The sequence below is a fragment of the Caloenas nicobarica genome, chromosome 8, assembly GCF_036013445.1.
Source record: "Caloenas nicobarica isolate bCalNic1 chromosome 8, bCalNic1.hap1, whole genome shotgun sequence".
In the NCBI taxonomy this organism is placed as follows: domain Eukaryota; kingdom Metazoa; phylum Chordata; class Aves; order Columbiformes; family Columbidae; genus Caloenas; species Caloenas nicobarica.
The window spans coordinates 24,893,246-24,908,770 of record NC_088252.1 but is presented as its reverse complement, the minus strand read 5'-3'; the positions used below and the strand labels follow the sequence as shown (position 1 = coordinate 24,908,770).

The window sequence follows — 15,525 nt, the reverse complement described above, 5'->3', positions numbered from 1 at the left end:
ATTACATACAATCAAACATAAGAATATCATGACAGTAGCTGCACCAGTGCAACTCACTCAACATGCAAGTACCATTGTGGGAAGAAAAAAAAAAAGAAAATACTAAAAAAATCTCACACTACAAAGTCACTTAAAAATCCATAGTCAATGCCATACAGAAACTTCGGTTCGGTCTTTCCTCCATTTAAAAACATAGTATTTCACCTTGATATCAGCAACAGTAGAACAAATTCCCCATTTGTTAACTGACTTATTGGCACCTGGCAGGACAAATGCCCTGTTTCACAAAAGTGCCCATTCAGGCAGAAAAACTGACACCAGGAAAGCTTAAATTCCCAAGACTGTGCTTAAATGTCAATAAATGATAGGTTTCCCTCAGTATCCCATGCTTCCTTTGACACTGCCTGAGCCCACACACCAGTAACAGCTTCTTTCTCCCATTTTTATCCCAAGGCACATATCCAAGGAAGCGGTGGTTTCCAGAATAGCATGATGATGATGAGTATCTGGGACAGGTGTTCAGAAGGTCATCTCCAACCCTACCAGGTCCCTCCAGCATCTGTCCTTTAGCCTTAAGCTTCACTACATGCCATTGTACTCATTGTGTAAACTCTGGTAACCAGCATTTCTTTGTCTCCCTTCAATTACAATAAATGTACTTTTAATCCACTTGTTGGAAAAATATTCTGTTTCAGGCTCCCCTGAGCACTGCAAAGTACTTCTAGATGAGGGGCCAAATTGCAGAGGGACTTGACTGTTGATTTTGTGTGATTTTGCTCCAACACTTTCCAATAGCTTCTCCCCAGTTACCCCAAATACATAACGTTATTCAAATGGCAAGAATCCTACAGCTTGAAAGGAATTCAATCTGCCAGATGGGCTTCCAGCACTCTCAAGATCTGCATTTCTTGTCTGGATTTCACAGACCCCAAAATCCTAAATATTTTAAGCAGGAAAATTAGTCTCTAAAATCACAGCATATTGTCAGCATCTAAGGGCGTGAAAATCAAGATAGGATTCCCTCAATTTTAGTGGGGCTATCCTCCACTACGCCACCTGAGGATCCAGTCTAAAATACCTCAGTTTTTGCATATGTTAAACCTGCAAGGACAGCCATGTCTCAACAGTTTTCCTCCAATTTCTGTTATCAATATCTGAACTTAATTGTGGTGTGGTTTAAGGTCAGATTTTATGGTTTCCTGGTGCCTTTTTTCAAATAAAGAGATTTCTCACCAGCAATTATATTGTATCAGGGTCTGTTAACTTGACAGAGTGCTGAGAACTCTATAATTTCTCCTGACACTATTCTGTCATATTGTCACAGGTCTCACCAGATTTTAAACAAGCGGATGGAATGTTTGGAAAGAATTCAGTGAGTATTTATGGACAATTAAAAGCAAATCAAAGCTCTGTTTTCCACCACATCTGCAAGTCTCTGCTCCACAGAAAACCATTTTTCCTGAGAAAATGAACCTCCCAACTCTCTAGAGGTCTGTTGTGACCCTGGAGAGCCATGCAAGCTCTGCACTTCTCCCCTTATCAGAAACCAAAGGAAATGTACAGATGGAAAGCTGAGATTGCACTCTGTTTCTACAGCACATTGTTAAAACGATGAATAAAACCATGCAAAAAAATTTGTTACACCATCACACAACTGGCAACATGCACCACTGAGGTCTAAAGCCCTGACCCGATCACGGACCTGCAGCTCAGCTCCATGGTGATATCATAGCAAGGAAAACACGTTGCCCCCAACAGCAGGGAAAGCAAGAGGCAAGTGCTGGACTCGCCAAAGGAGGCCTTGAGTTGCTTAAGGAAAAGCAATATTTCTCAGAACATATGGAGAAGTAACGTGAGCCACATCATCTCATGCACACTGGGTTTGACACCAGCATCCGAACACAATTCACCAAAAGAATGGCAAAATTCCTATTCACTTAAATGGGAAAAGGATCAAACCTCCAGCTACCCCAAGTAGCACAAGGTTCTGCAAAAGCAATTTTAGCCACACAAGACTACGTTTTAATGCTGTTCTAAGCATTGTCAACAGAAAACAGTGATGCACAACCCTGAAAGCTGCACCCAGTTTCTTTTCAGACAGGGCAGTGTCATTTGGAAATCCCTCACCCACACAAATACTGCAGGAATGCACAAGAGCAAACTAAAAATGGTACAAAATGTTCCAACAACGCAACTTCTTCCTTTTCTTCCCTAGAAGAGGCAACACCTGCCAATATCCACCCAGACAGATTTCATGCATGAAGAGCAACAGTAATTCCAGCCTTTTTTCTTTTTTAATTTACATTTGTTTCCACCCAGAAAGTCCCAAAAGACCACAAAGCAGTCTCCGTGCATGCAAATATCCCCTGGCTGCTGCGAAGATAGGACTCAAATTCTGCAAATACTTGTGTTTATAGACACACAAGAGAGTTCAACAGACCAAAAGAATGTAAAGTGTCTTACCTCCCAACCGTAACTGGGATCTTTAAGGTGTGGCCGCTGCTCTCCTACAAAAGGCCCAAACTTTTCCCCTGCTTCAATCTTCCTTTTGGTCCATATCCCTAATCCTGCTCCAGGAACGTTGGATTCTCGGAGCTCAAACTCTGAAGGAATGGGAATGTCATCAGGAATGTATATCGGCACCTTGTAAGGAGAGCTCTCCTTTGGCGTGAAAGCTTCGCTGGAGGTTGCTGGAGAAGACGGCTCTTGAATGCTGATGGATGTTGGACACTGGACATTTACAGCCTCTCCGTCAGCTTCTGGTGCTTCCTCCAAAGGAAGTTCAGGAAAGCTTTCATACAAACATTCATCACCTGGAAAATAAGCCAAACAGTAGGATTTGAAACATCCTGACAGCTTTTGCATATGAAACCCTTTCAGCCTGCACATGAAATGGAGAGGACAGTTTGGAAGGCAGGCAGCACCTTCATCAATCACTAGTCCTGAAGCAGAGCCTCACCCTGGAAGGAGCGGAGCCTTTTCCCTATTGTAGGCCCGGGGTTACACAGCGTTACTCAATATTCCTGACATCAAAAGTGGTTTACATCATTGAACACAAGCGAGGGAATTACATACAGATGTATATGCAGGCACACCCTATTGTCCAGTCTGGTCCGGATATAGCGCTTCACATTGTGTACTCTTTGAAATTACAATTGAAAGCCAGCATTATACGTTACGGCTGAAATGTAAGTGAAGTGAAAAGCAGGAAAGCTTTACTGGTCTTTCAGAGAGACAGATTGAACCTAAAGTAGCCAAAATTAAGTTTGATGGCCTCCAATTAGTCTTTGGAGGAAAGGATCCAGCCTACCACACAACTCTTGGCAAGAACTTCAGCTGATGTAAATCAGTGTCTTACCATTGACCTCCAAGAAACTCAGTGGTCTAAAGTAAGTTCAGGATCCAAACAGCACCTTATAGAAAACATGAACCTTCTCATCTTACAGTTGCAAAAAAAACTGGGGCAGATCCAAAACACATTTAAAAAAAAGTTAAAACACTCCATCTCTGGGGCTTAGCCAGCAAACAAAAAAAAAAAGACTTACTGTTTTTGACAGCCTAAAATGTAAGGCTGATTGTAAATTCCTTTTAGTCAAAAAAACTGAGTGACTTTAGCAAGGGCTTTAGCTGCACCAGCCATACAGTACTCAACCCAACAATGCACGCAAAAGGACAAACTAACAAAAAAAAATTTCTTAATTATTTACATTTATTTAACTGTATTAATGTCATCGTACTTTTCCTACACACCAGAACTCATTCTACTTAACTCTAAACTAAATAGGAGGCGAGAACACCATTCTAGAAGGAATGAAGTTGAGAGATTGGGTATTTAAGATCTGAGCGTGAGAATATTTGCATAATGTGGTTGGCCCAGAAATTAAAGTGTTATGCTGGGTTTGGCACTAAGAATGACTCTGTTTCAGTGAAGAAACAGGAAACTTTAAAATGTTCTTTCAATTTCTTGCTCATTTAAGAAACTATCCATGGTAGATTAGCACCGTATGCTTTTCCACTGGAAACTGGTCATAGCCCATTATCTCTCACATCTTTGTTACATATTATCTCACAGTTTTATATATGTAGTTTCATGCTTCTGGTACTGCCTAAGACAAACACTGGGACATAACAAATCATTTGAATAGATTGATCCCATCACATGACTGGCAAACTGGATTCTTCATCTGTGAGCAATTTATTCACAGTCATGAACTGTTTTTCTTTCTTTTATGTGGCACTGGCTGTGACCTCATACATGTCACAAGAAAGTTCAGCTACCCATTCCCTCAGCCTCTGGTTTGGCAGACTCTCCCTGCACTTTAATGATTGAACCCAATATTGATTAGTTTATCACTTTTCTAATACCTGGCACTCTGAGAAGGAGAAAGTCTTGACTGACTCTACAATTTAGCCGAGAAGGACACACAGAGGGATTTTCTATTGCTTACGCTTCAGAAATCCTGCCTGGCATAGCTCAGCGGTGTAGAGTTTGACAAAGATGCTCAAAATCTCCTGAAAGCAAGGTGCAGAGAGCTTGCTCTGTGCCTGGCACAAGTCCATGCCCATACTTTCCTACCCACAACAAAACTCAGCCTGGACTCCAAGGGACAGGGCAGATGACCTGAAAAGGGTAGAGTGTAGCTCCACCTGGATGCCACCATTCACTTTGCCCTGCCCTGAGACAACAACATTAGCAGCCATCTCTGTTCCACTGGAGCATTGCTGCTGCCCCCAAACACAGCTCTGCTCCATCGTGGTGGGATGGGCAAGAGGTTGGTCCACACCTCCTGAGCATCCCCAAAACTCTGATGTGTTCCATGAGTTCACGGGGCAGCAGCGATGCTGCATCCACCCAGGGTAGGCTTGATCTTGTTCAGATGTCTTCCTCCAACTGTTTAGATTACAGTCCTGCCTAAAAGACTTCAGCTGCTTTTGAAACATGAGAAAAAAAAATCACCACAAACACACACAAACACCAACCACTAACCCATGTATACACATGGGGTATAAGAAGAGAAATCACACAAGGAAAGTGATTTGGATGACAATAAGCACATGGCTAATTGCAAGGTGGGGTTAAAAACTTCAGTCACTTAAATCCTGCTGATTTTCCATGACAGCCTAGTGCCTGACACTCAAGCTCCTTAAAAAGCCCATCTCACACAGTCACTGCTGTTGTCCCCATCCCACCAAGCAGTGCCTCATAAAACCAAGGCTCTCCCTGTCCCCCACAGCTACGTTCAACTCTCCTCCACCAAACCATGAAGCAGCTCAGTCAAATCATTTAAGTGACTGCAAGCAATTACATGTTCTGTCCCTTTCCCCAAAGGGCCACCTTCTTCAGCCCCACTTGCCAGCACTGCCTGCCCATAAGCCAGCAAAAGCTGAGCCTTAAACATTTAGCAAACACGCCTTTGCAGATGTTTCTCCTGCCCCAGGGACAGTCCAGTTTAATTTCTCACTCGCAGACTCAAAGGCCTCAGTTATACTTATCTCAGTCATTCTGGCTATTCTTGTTTTTAGCCATATAGGGTCAAACTTGCAGCTGATAAATTGGCCTCTGGAAGCCTGGCAAGGAGACAAGTCCTTTTGCTGGGTCTATTGTGACTCCTTTGATTTCCAGCAGCCACACCCGATGTCGTCGTTAAACATGGGCTTTCAGTTTGAAAGCTCTGGAAAATATAACACGCCTATACACCCCAAAGCCTTAACAGTGTGGGTAAAATGGATTACAGAAATATTATTCTGCCTGAAATAGCAACATATTCTAGCAAAAAAGTATTTTAAAACCTCAAAATGAACAAGAAGTTGAATTATGACTGACCAAGAGACAGGAAGACCATTAAGAAATATTTGTGAAATTAATGATAGGAGCTATATTATTAATAAAATCAGTGTACATGAACCAAGGAGCTGGTCTTCATTTTCAAAGGCTGTGGGACTATTCTCCTTAAAATTTACACCCACATGGATCAAAGGAACTTCCAGCAAAACTGTGGGATATTGACTGATAGAAAATCTCTGTAAGGTTAGAATTAGACACAGTGATTGTGCTGATAAGCATAATTTCCCCAGTGAATAGTAAATTATTTGCAGAGATAGCCCTATAGTTTTTAAATTCTGGATGGCTTCTTTAAAGTCTAATAATTATCCCCACTCAAAATGGGATGAAATACAAATCGAGGCCCCTGATAATGGAACAGATGAGATTAGGTAATGCGGAAGCTTAGATATTAACCTCCATAAAATTCTTCACCGCTATTTTACAATAAAAACATGAGCAGGCTTCAAAGGAAACCCAGGAGGAAAGGTTAATTGCTACTAAAAGACCAGGGTGGACACCTGCATTTGCACTTTTGACACAACCTTGCATGCCAGCAGGAAAGAGCCCACGTGGCCGTGTGCTGGGGATGCGCCTGATGAGGACAGGAGAGCGATGTGCCAAAGCTACCGCTGTGACTCCGGGGCTTGGGGTCATTTTGAGACCAAGAGGGCTCCTGTGCAAGGCTGGGAAGAGGAGAGGACTTCCTTCCATTCGGATGTTTCTTAGCAGCTCAACACGTTCTTCCTCTCCAAGAGCAATTAGGTAGGAGGCACTAATGACTGAGGGAGGCAGAGGTTGCTGAACACAACCCAAAACTCTTTCCACTGGCTGCAGTTGCTAGCAAGGGGAAGACATGCTGTTTTCAGCAGCACACTGGGCCGCACATTCAATGAAACTGCCTTTTTGCTGCTCAAATGCCCCATGATGGCATCTCACTTCCAGGGGATGTGCCTGCCTGTTTCACATATCAGCATTTCAGTGTGGTCTTCAACTCAAAGTTCAGAAATAGTCCTCCAAAGAGATAGTTTCCATCCAGATTTCCAGACCCAAAGTCATCCCTAACAAACAGAAACGTATCCATACAGACTATCCATTCTCCTTTTCTCCAGGTAATTTGTGCCAAAGGATATATATTCCCAAAGCAGTTATTGTCAGATAAACCCTCTAGCACATAAATCCAGTTCTCTGCACTTGGAGTCATGCACATGGCCGCCAGTGACTTAATTATAAGCTGGATGGCTGATTATTCTGGATGAAAAAGATAGGCTGGAAGCAAAAGCATCTGGAGAGCCTACTTCAGAAGTGTTTCTAATGTCATCATCTTCTGAGAAGGATAAAGTAAGAGCTGAGATAAATGTGGAAGTGGCTTTTTACAATTAGAAGATACACACAGGTTCATGCCTGCAACTTCTCAAAGGTGAGAAAGATGACCCTTAGCCCCAAAGACTAGACATCAGAAGGACCTGGCTCTGTTTGACAGGAAAGGCCCATCTTACATCGGGAGCTCTGAGCTCTGATAGCACTGTTAACCATGCCTCATACAAGCCTTTGGTGAGGAGGCATTATTGAAGGCTGTGGGGAAACATAGTAGGATAGAGGAGAATTAGTTCCTTCTCCTGTATAAGGGTGGACCTTAATGTACCACAAAGCCCTGAATCAGATCCTTGAAAGACAACAGAGCGCGTTTATATTTGTTTAACCTAGCATTTCTATTCAGCGAGGAGAAAATCAGCATGGAGTATTTGCAGGGATATCTGAAAAGGAGACAGACATTTCCTATTGCATACAAATGGGGCACCTTTATCTGAATTTCTGTTTGAACAAGTATTAAACAAAAAGAAAGGGACTGAACGATTACAAAATATATCCACATCAGCCTAGAACACAGGAGGTCAGGAAACAGAGAAAATAAAGAAAACCCATTAGCTTCAAAAGGAGCATCTAGTCAGTGGTGAACTAAATGGGAGCCATCAGTCCCACACCAGGCAGACATGGCTCAGAGGGGACCAACTCATGTCCTCTAGAAAAGCAGAGAAGGATCTTTAGCATTAGAAACATGCAGAGATTGAGTTACTATCTCCAGGCATAGAATGGACTCTAGCCAAGAGCTACATTACTCTACTTGAACATTTTATCAGCTAACGTACCTGAAAACTAGTTTGTGCCACTCCCTATTCACAGAACTGTTCTGTGGAGTTGAACCTAATGACAATTATTTATTATTATTTGTATTGTAATACAGTCTGGGGGCCCCAGGCAGGACCCCATTGTGAAAAACAGACAGACCTAATCAAATGAGATTAGATTCTAAACAGAATAGAGCCAGTAATTTCCAGTTAGGTAAAAATAATAAAACTAAGAGGGAAAAGAACAACTGTTTTACAAATAGAAAGTTTAGTTGTAAAACAAAAGAAGTTACAAGGAAGTGTAGAAATATACAAGGTGCTTGAAGCAGTTTTGAACCATTACTTCAATTACCAAGGAAAAATACTTTCACTAACTTTAGCCTTCAAATGCACGGGTATTTTACATATTGGTATTACCTGACCCTGAAGACCAAAACTGTCCTGAACACACTCGAAAGGTCCAAACTTGAAAACCATGCTCATGGAGCACACAACAAGAGCAAGGGGGACCAGAGCACCCATGCAGCAGCCCCAAAGGCCAGATTCTGATTTCTCTTACAAAACTTAAATCCAGAATAATTTAGATTTCCACCAAGGAATAAACGATATCAGTGTCTGTCCTGGAGTTAACTAAAGCTGCTCCAGTTTCTTACGGCTGACCGTAATGTAAGAAAATGAGAGAGAAACGTGGTGCCCAGATTTCAGCTTTCCCTTCACGCTCGTGATGCTGCAGATTGTAGAGGGCATTCGCACAATGTGCTCAGCAAAACCTCCCTGCACCGCAGCACCAAGCCGCGCCGAGCAAACCTTTCTGCAGCGCTGGCAGAAGAGGGAGTTGTAGGAAAAGCTGCACAAAGGCAGGCGAAAAAGGCAGCCCGAGCACAGCACGCTTTGGGGCTGGAGTACAGAAGTCACCAACTTTGTACAGTGCTGCTCCATGGGCTGCAGTATCTACAGGAAATGCAAAGGGAGCTCAGTTTGCATCACTGCTGGAACACCCGTGAAAAGGGCTTAGTGCTGCTCGTAGCTTCTGTGCCTCGTGACAAGATGCACGGTAACAACAGAGCAAATGATTCACAAGATAAATTAAAAATTTTCCTTGCATGAGAAGCAGGTTTTGCTCCTTAAATCATAGTATCTGTAGAAAAAATAACCCTGAAAACAAGAGGCTCCTACTGAAAGAAGAGAGCTCTAAGGGTAGGATGAGCACCAAGCACTTGGGAGAAACCTGTCCACAGGTGAGCAAGAAGTGAAGTTACACACACTCGAGAGCATCGCCCCTTTGAGAGATAATAATAACAGCATTGCCAAGTGTTGGTACTAGACCAGCAGTCATAATATAGTAACTGCATAGGGATCTGCCCGTCGCCTCTGGCAATTCTCACTATCGGCCCCTACAATAACTAGTAGCGTTTGGTGCTCTGTCTAGTGTCATTCATGTCTAATTGAGTAACACAGTCAAAAGCATCTGATGCGGACCAGATGCTGGGTCTTAATTACGGTCCAGCACTGAGAGACTTCAGGTCAAATTCTACTTTCATTTGCATGGGAGTCACTCTCCTTGATGTCAGGGAAGTTGCACCTGTGTAACCAAAAAGCAAAATTTGGCTCCTTGCGTTCCTGTGCACTTTCCATATAAATTACTGCAAGCAACAAAGAATTATAAATGTTGGCTTGCACGCACTGATTTTATTTACAAGTTCGGTGTAATTTTATTTATAGCTCCAGTACAATCATCTCTGGTAGAAATATTTATGTTATCTGTACTTCTGGTCTGTTAGAGTCTACTGCAATCATAAACACCACTGAAAAATTATTCGCAGTTAGCAGAGTTTAAACTACCCATTATATCACTAGCTAGTGCCAATAAACTTTAGTGCTGGTTGATAAAGTTTCCTCAATAGAATAAATATATATTTGACTTTCAAAATCTTTTCTGGGTTACACAGAGTGGGGGGATGAGAGAAGACGGAAATGCCAGCTGCAGGGTTTGATATACTGAGGGCCAAATTCGCAGCTAGAAAGGAGCCTGTAGAGATCCACACCGGCTGGGACACAGCCTAAAGCATCTTGACACTAACTAATAGCGTAAATTCATATATTTGTAAAATATTTCAACCAGCAGATAACACATACTCATTAGTGCCATTTGTAACTCTATATGGAATACACCCAAGGCAGGGGAAAAAATTTCCTTGAAATTTTGAGCCCTGAGTACTAGACACTGCTAAAGGGGGAAAGCAGCTTAGAGGAACCAGCTTTTGTTCATTGTTTGATTGCCATAATGGTAAACATGACATATATTCTCACACTGACATGGCACAAGAAGCCAACATGCTTGGGAGAAAACTAAGGACAGGAAGGTTAAATGTGAATTAGTGAGATCAGCCACTTGTGTATAGTAAATACTAACCAGGAACAACATCTCACTAGATCTGTATCAGTTTGAGTAAGACAGACAAGGTAATGCACTTTAACAGACCCTGAAACAGTGAAAAGCTATTGCTGCAAAAGAACATTTTAAAATCAAAACAATTACTTAAACCTACAGTATTATAATCAACACAAATGAAACTTTATCTTGATGAAATAAATCAGCGTAACTGAACTTTTTACTCATTAGTAGACCCTTACTGTTTAAAACTGAAATGTGTCACAAAGTAGCCCTGAAAATCACATGCCTCTTTCTAAAAGAAAACAGTAATAAAAGATGACTATTCTACCAAATTATAATCAAGACAGATAACAGAGCGAATTATAAAACAAAGGTTATAGATAGAGACTGAGCCTTGTAGAGGTAATGACTTTTAATTGGATTGAGTTTATCATATTTTCAGAGGTACAGCACAACCAGAAGAAAGGATTAGAATTATTTCCACATTTCATTATTTGGCATAATGAGAAAACAGAGGGAGGTCCACATCCCTGATGTGTTTGGTAAGCCACAGGAGATGTTGAACATGTCAGTCTCTGGTAGGGTATAGTCCTGAGACACAGATGTATTTGCTCCATTATAATGCAGCAAAGTGTAATCAATTGAGAATTAATAAAAAAAAAAAGCACCAGGTCATGAAGTTTTGTTTTGAAAGCACATTACAAATAAAAAAGGATTTAACCCCTTCCTGCCAGCAGCCACTTCAGCACTAGCTTACAAACACCCCTACATCTACTTTAGCAAGATGATTAAATCTCAGTCTAAGTACCAATAGGTTAAAAAAAAAAAAAATAATAATCCTTGAAGGCTCAGCTACCCTGTCCCCTCACTCACACCAGTATAGTCACATCATCACAGCAAAAATACCCTGGGGAAACCATCAGGGAGGGGATCTGCCCTGCCTGAATCCCAAAGGGATGGATGCTCTGCCTGCCCTCCACCTGGGTAGGGCACAGAGAAGCTGGGGACAAAAGAGCAAGAGCTGAGGGATTATCAGAGAAGGCCCAGGGGACACGGTAGGGTACCAATGATGTACCCATTTGCATGTTATACCCATTTCTATGCTATACCCAAGTGTTTCAGAGAGGGCTGGAGTTTCAGGGAGTTGCCTCTGGAAAACCAAGCTGCTGTAGAGCAGAGGCAGAAAGTCTTGTACCAGCAGCCAGACAGATTTTTAATTATGCAATTACAGTGAGAGAGTCTTAATTAAATTTGAGTGACACTGTGATACACTGTAGTTAAGTCCTTGAAACACTAACAGAAGTACTTATAACAAATACGCTAATCAGGAAGAGTATCAAATAATTAATCCTACAATATCGTGTACTTCAGAAACTCAAGGTCTGGCAGGACCAGTTTCCAGCATTTGTTTCCGAGGAGATACAAGGCCACAATTTTTCCTGCAAGTGACTTCTCAGCAGCATGTGCTGTAGTTCTGCACAAGGTCACCCAGTAACAAGCAGGATGTACTTAGCTGATTGGAAAATCATGAATCTTAAGAGCAACTATACTTCATGTTACATGTGCGGGTGGAGTCTGCATCATTCTGTAGGGCATCAGTGTATGTTTATATCCAACCTGCCTGGATGAGTAAAGTCATCCTATTTCTTACCAAGAAAAAAAAAATCCCTTGGGACAGTTTTATTTCATCATATGGAGAAATGCTTTTATTCTTGTATGACAGCATTGTTCTGGGTGAGATTATTCCAAGACTCTGATGACAATTTGTTCCTATTTCTCTCTGTGAAACCTCGGTCCTTGGCTGGCACACACAGCTTTCACAAGTTCTTCTCATCAGTACCTCACTCAACACAACATACATGTTTTCAAAATGCAAGAATCATCTTTGTTTCATTTTTTCAGGAAAAAAAAGCCTTCTGAACTGATTTATCTACGTTCTCTCCACTGATCCCACTTTTCCTTTACTCCAGACACTGCTCATTCCTGCAAACACTGCAACAGTTTGCTCTGACAAACCAATTTCTGCCTGCCCTGGCCACACACTTTAAAAAAGCACTTATTTTTTAATATCAACAAAATATTTGTGATCAATAAAATATATTTGTGTTTCCAAGCACATTTCAAAAGGCAGGTCTGTCCCAGCAGACTTGGGATGTATGGGGTGTCTTAAAGTCAGTAGGACTTTTGCTGGTAACTTTAATGAAATTATAATTTCAGCAGTGATGCAGATATGGTTTGTCCATGATACTGATAGCATTTATTGCAAGTATCCAAGCACAACTGGGAAAAAGCTACTTGCTGCCCTATGGCAAGCCCCAGAGGCTATGGCAGTACAACTTTAAACAAGGATGGAGGCAAAAGAATTTGTAGCAATTATTTTCCTTGGACTTTATATAAGACAACAAGGGAAAACGCTAGGCTTTTTGCAACCAAACCACCCATACAGAGATAAAGAGGTCCCCAGTGCTTCCATCACCACAGTGCTTTTATGAACTCTGTCAGCCAGGCTGAAGGATGCTGCACTGTCCCCCTGCCAGCGATCACAGCTCCCTCCAATATCCTGCTGCATCCTCTGCTATGTGAAGATGGTTGAGAAATAGATATTAGGTCTTTCCCCCAAAACACTTTGCTTTCTATCCACTCTCCCCCATTTCTTTATCTTCCCACTTCTCAGAATTGCTTCATGTTCTTTTTGACATAGTTACTTAAAGTCATGCAAAAGGAAAACATTCAAGAAGTATTCAATCAAAAAAAAAATCCAAACCCCAAACATTGCAACTCAGAGTTTTGCTGAACAATCAGGAAACTTGTTTGAAAAGGAAGAGTGTTTGCAGAAATTGGGCAAATCCAGGTTGTTGACACCTCTTTCCTATAAAATTGTTCCTCATGTACTTTAGAAATTTCTCCGAAAATGTTTGTCTGTCCAAGAGCATTTGTCTGGCAGTATTTTCACCTAGCACACCTCTGAAGGGTAAGCTCACTGTGGGTTGACTGCTTGGAGGTTTTCAGCACTATCTAAACATTTTCTATTCTTGCTTCTCTCCCAAGTGGTGGTCCACAGCCAACACCAGGAGGTGCCTGCTCCATCTTTAACAAACATTTGCAACCTCAGCCAAAAAAAAAAAAAATACCCTTTGTTACACTCTTTACTTGGACTCAGAGTAATACCTCACTCTGTTTCGTCTTCCTTGGGAGCAAAACAAGCAAAATTGATTACGTCCCTTTGCATCGCTGTTCTCACAAGGACCAGAAGCCTGACTTCCAGTGGAAGCCTTGTCTCATGTGTTTGGAGACCCCCACACAAGCCAAAGCTTCACAGGCAGAGATACTACAGACACAGAAACCACTGGGGAGTTTTTGACCAGTAAAGACCAGAGGTTTTCAAGACCAGCTAGTTAAAAAAACATCAAGAAGGTATTTCAGCACACAGAAGTCTAAAAGGAAAGACCTCCTGGGTTCCTGCCTCCCTGGTCCAGCAAACCATGGAGCCTTTCCTTACCCTGGGAAACAAGTAACTCTGATGCCGCACACTCAGTTGCTTTTGCAAAAACATCAAGTAACAAATTCTCCTGTTCCCTCTTGGGTTTCCCATTTCTTCTACAGCATCATATTCTCTCATTTGCCTCGAATGAGCCCCATGGTGAATAGCTCATCTCTCTCCCCAGTGCTTTGAAGATGCAAAGCAGGACAGTATGGAAATGCCAAGTGTTTTCATAACACCAGTAGTCTGTCACAGGGTGGGAAGAGTGGCAGTCCTTATTCTGATCACATTGCCCCTCCAAAATCAACAGTGACACCAGTGTGAAACCAGAACGAGAGCCCTGCTGTGAAACAGTTAACATCAGTTAAATCTATTTTGACTTAAAGAAAAAAATAGGAATAGTTTATTTTACACGGCTTCCCAGTCAAAGCCTCAAATGTTTTGTAGATATTTATTGATATATATTAACTGTAAAGAAAGTTAACTGCTAATGTAATGTATTCCACTCTTTGTTCCATACACCTTGTATTGCTTTCTATGAAGCTGTTGATCTTGGAGAAGCAGAGGAGTCCTGGTGAGCCGCTAACGCAGAGCAATAAATCAGCACTCTGAAAGCTTCTGGTTCATCCCAATAACTTGGAAACTAATTTGAAAAATAATCTTTTTTTTTTTTTCCTCCAAACTGGCAATCTTCACAAGTTCTACTGTTTTCATGTGCAGGCTGATATATGACAGCTTAAATAAATACATAGCACTTAATGGACCAAACTCAGCTGTAGTGTAATTGGATGCCATGCCATTAGAGACCTTGGCCCAGCAGTGCTCTCCATCCCAAAGGATCATAGAGGACTCTACAAGCTCAAACTAACAGGCAGTTGTTATATACTTTAATTCTACTTATTATGTCACTACAGACTAATCTTCTGTTACAAACACTACTTAACTATATATCTATTTATGTTTATGGACACAGATTTAAGTACTGTTTATAATGACAAGAACATATATATACAAAATGTATATGTAATACAGTATTACATATATATACACACACAGAGAAATACAGTCTAAATCAAGGAAGTGATGAAGTCCTTGAGCAAAAATGGCTCCAAGAGTTGTTTGGTTTTTTTGTTGTTGTTGGGGTTGGTTTGTTTGGGGTTTTGTTTTTAGGTTTTTTGTTGTTGTTCCCGTGGTTTTGCTGTTGGTTGGTTTTGGGGGGGTTTTTTGTGTTTTTTTTTTTTTTTTAAATGCAAGGGAAACAACATGGCTTTTCCTGACATTGTTCTGAGAATGGCTTGAACTCCTTTTGCTGATTTTTTCCTTCCAAAATAAAGCAAAAAACACTCAGAACTTTTCAAGCTAGACCATTATACTTTGCAAGGCTATAAGTGGACTCAAAAGAGCTCTTCTGTTAGATACCATTTGCTGTAGCATCAGTGTCTGTGCTGGGAGAGCAGAGCATGGCAGGAGCAGCGTGGGCTGCACTTGCTTAAGCAGCAGCAAAGAAATTGCTGCTCATGGAAGAGATTTTCTAAGTTAGGAAGTGGAAGCAACAAATTGCATTTTAAACTTTCCCTGGTAAGCTCATTAGAAGCTGAAGTCAAATAAAAGCAACTTTTCCTAGAGCACTCTTCAAAGCAGACAAACTGGTATGTAGCTGACCTCCACACTCCCATGAACCTTAATTCAGCAAGTTAGG

General features: G+C 41.5%; 1 protein-coding gene across 6 annotated transcripts in view; it reads right to left on the bottom strand.

The window, feature by feature from the left end:
- The window catches only part of MECOM (MDS1 and EVI1 complex locus), a 338,062-nt gene that overhangs the window by 186,297 nt on the left and 136,240 nt on the right, over window positions 1-15,525 (bottom strand). For all 6 annotated transcript variants that reach the window (XM_065640078.1, XM_065640072.1, XM_065640073.1 and 3 more), the window contains exon 2: window positions 2,464-2,813. In XM_065640078.1, the coding sequence (XP_065496150.1) occupies window positions 2,464-2,813 (350 nt within the window). The remainder of the gene's footprint in view (window positions 1-2,463; window positions 2,814-15,525) is intronic.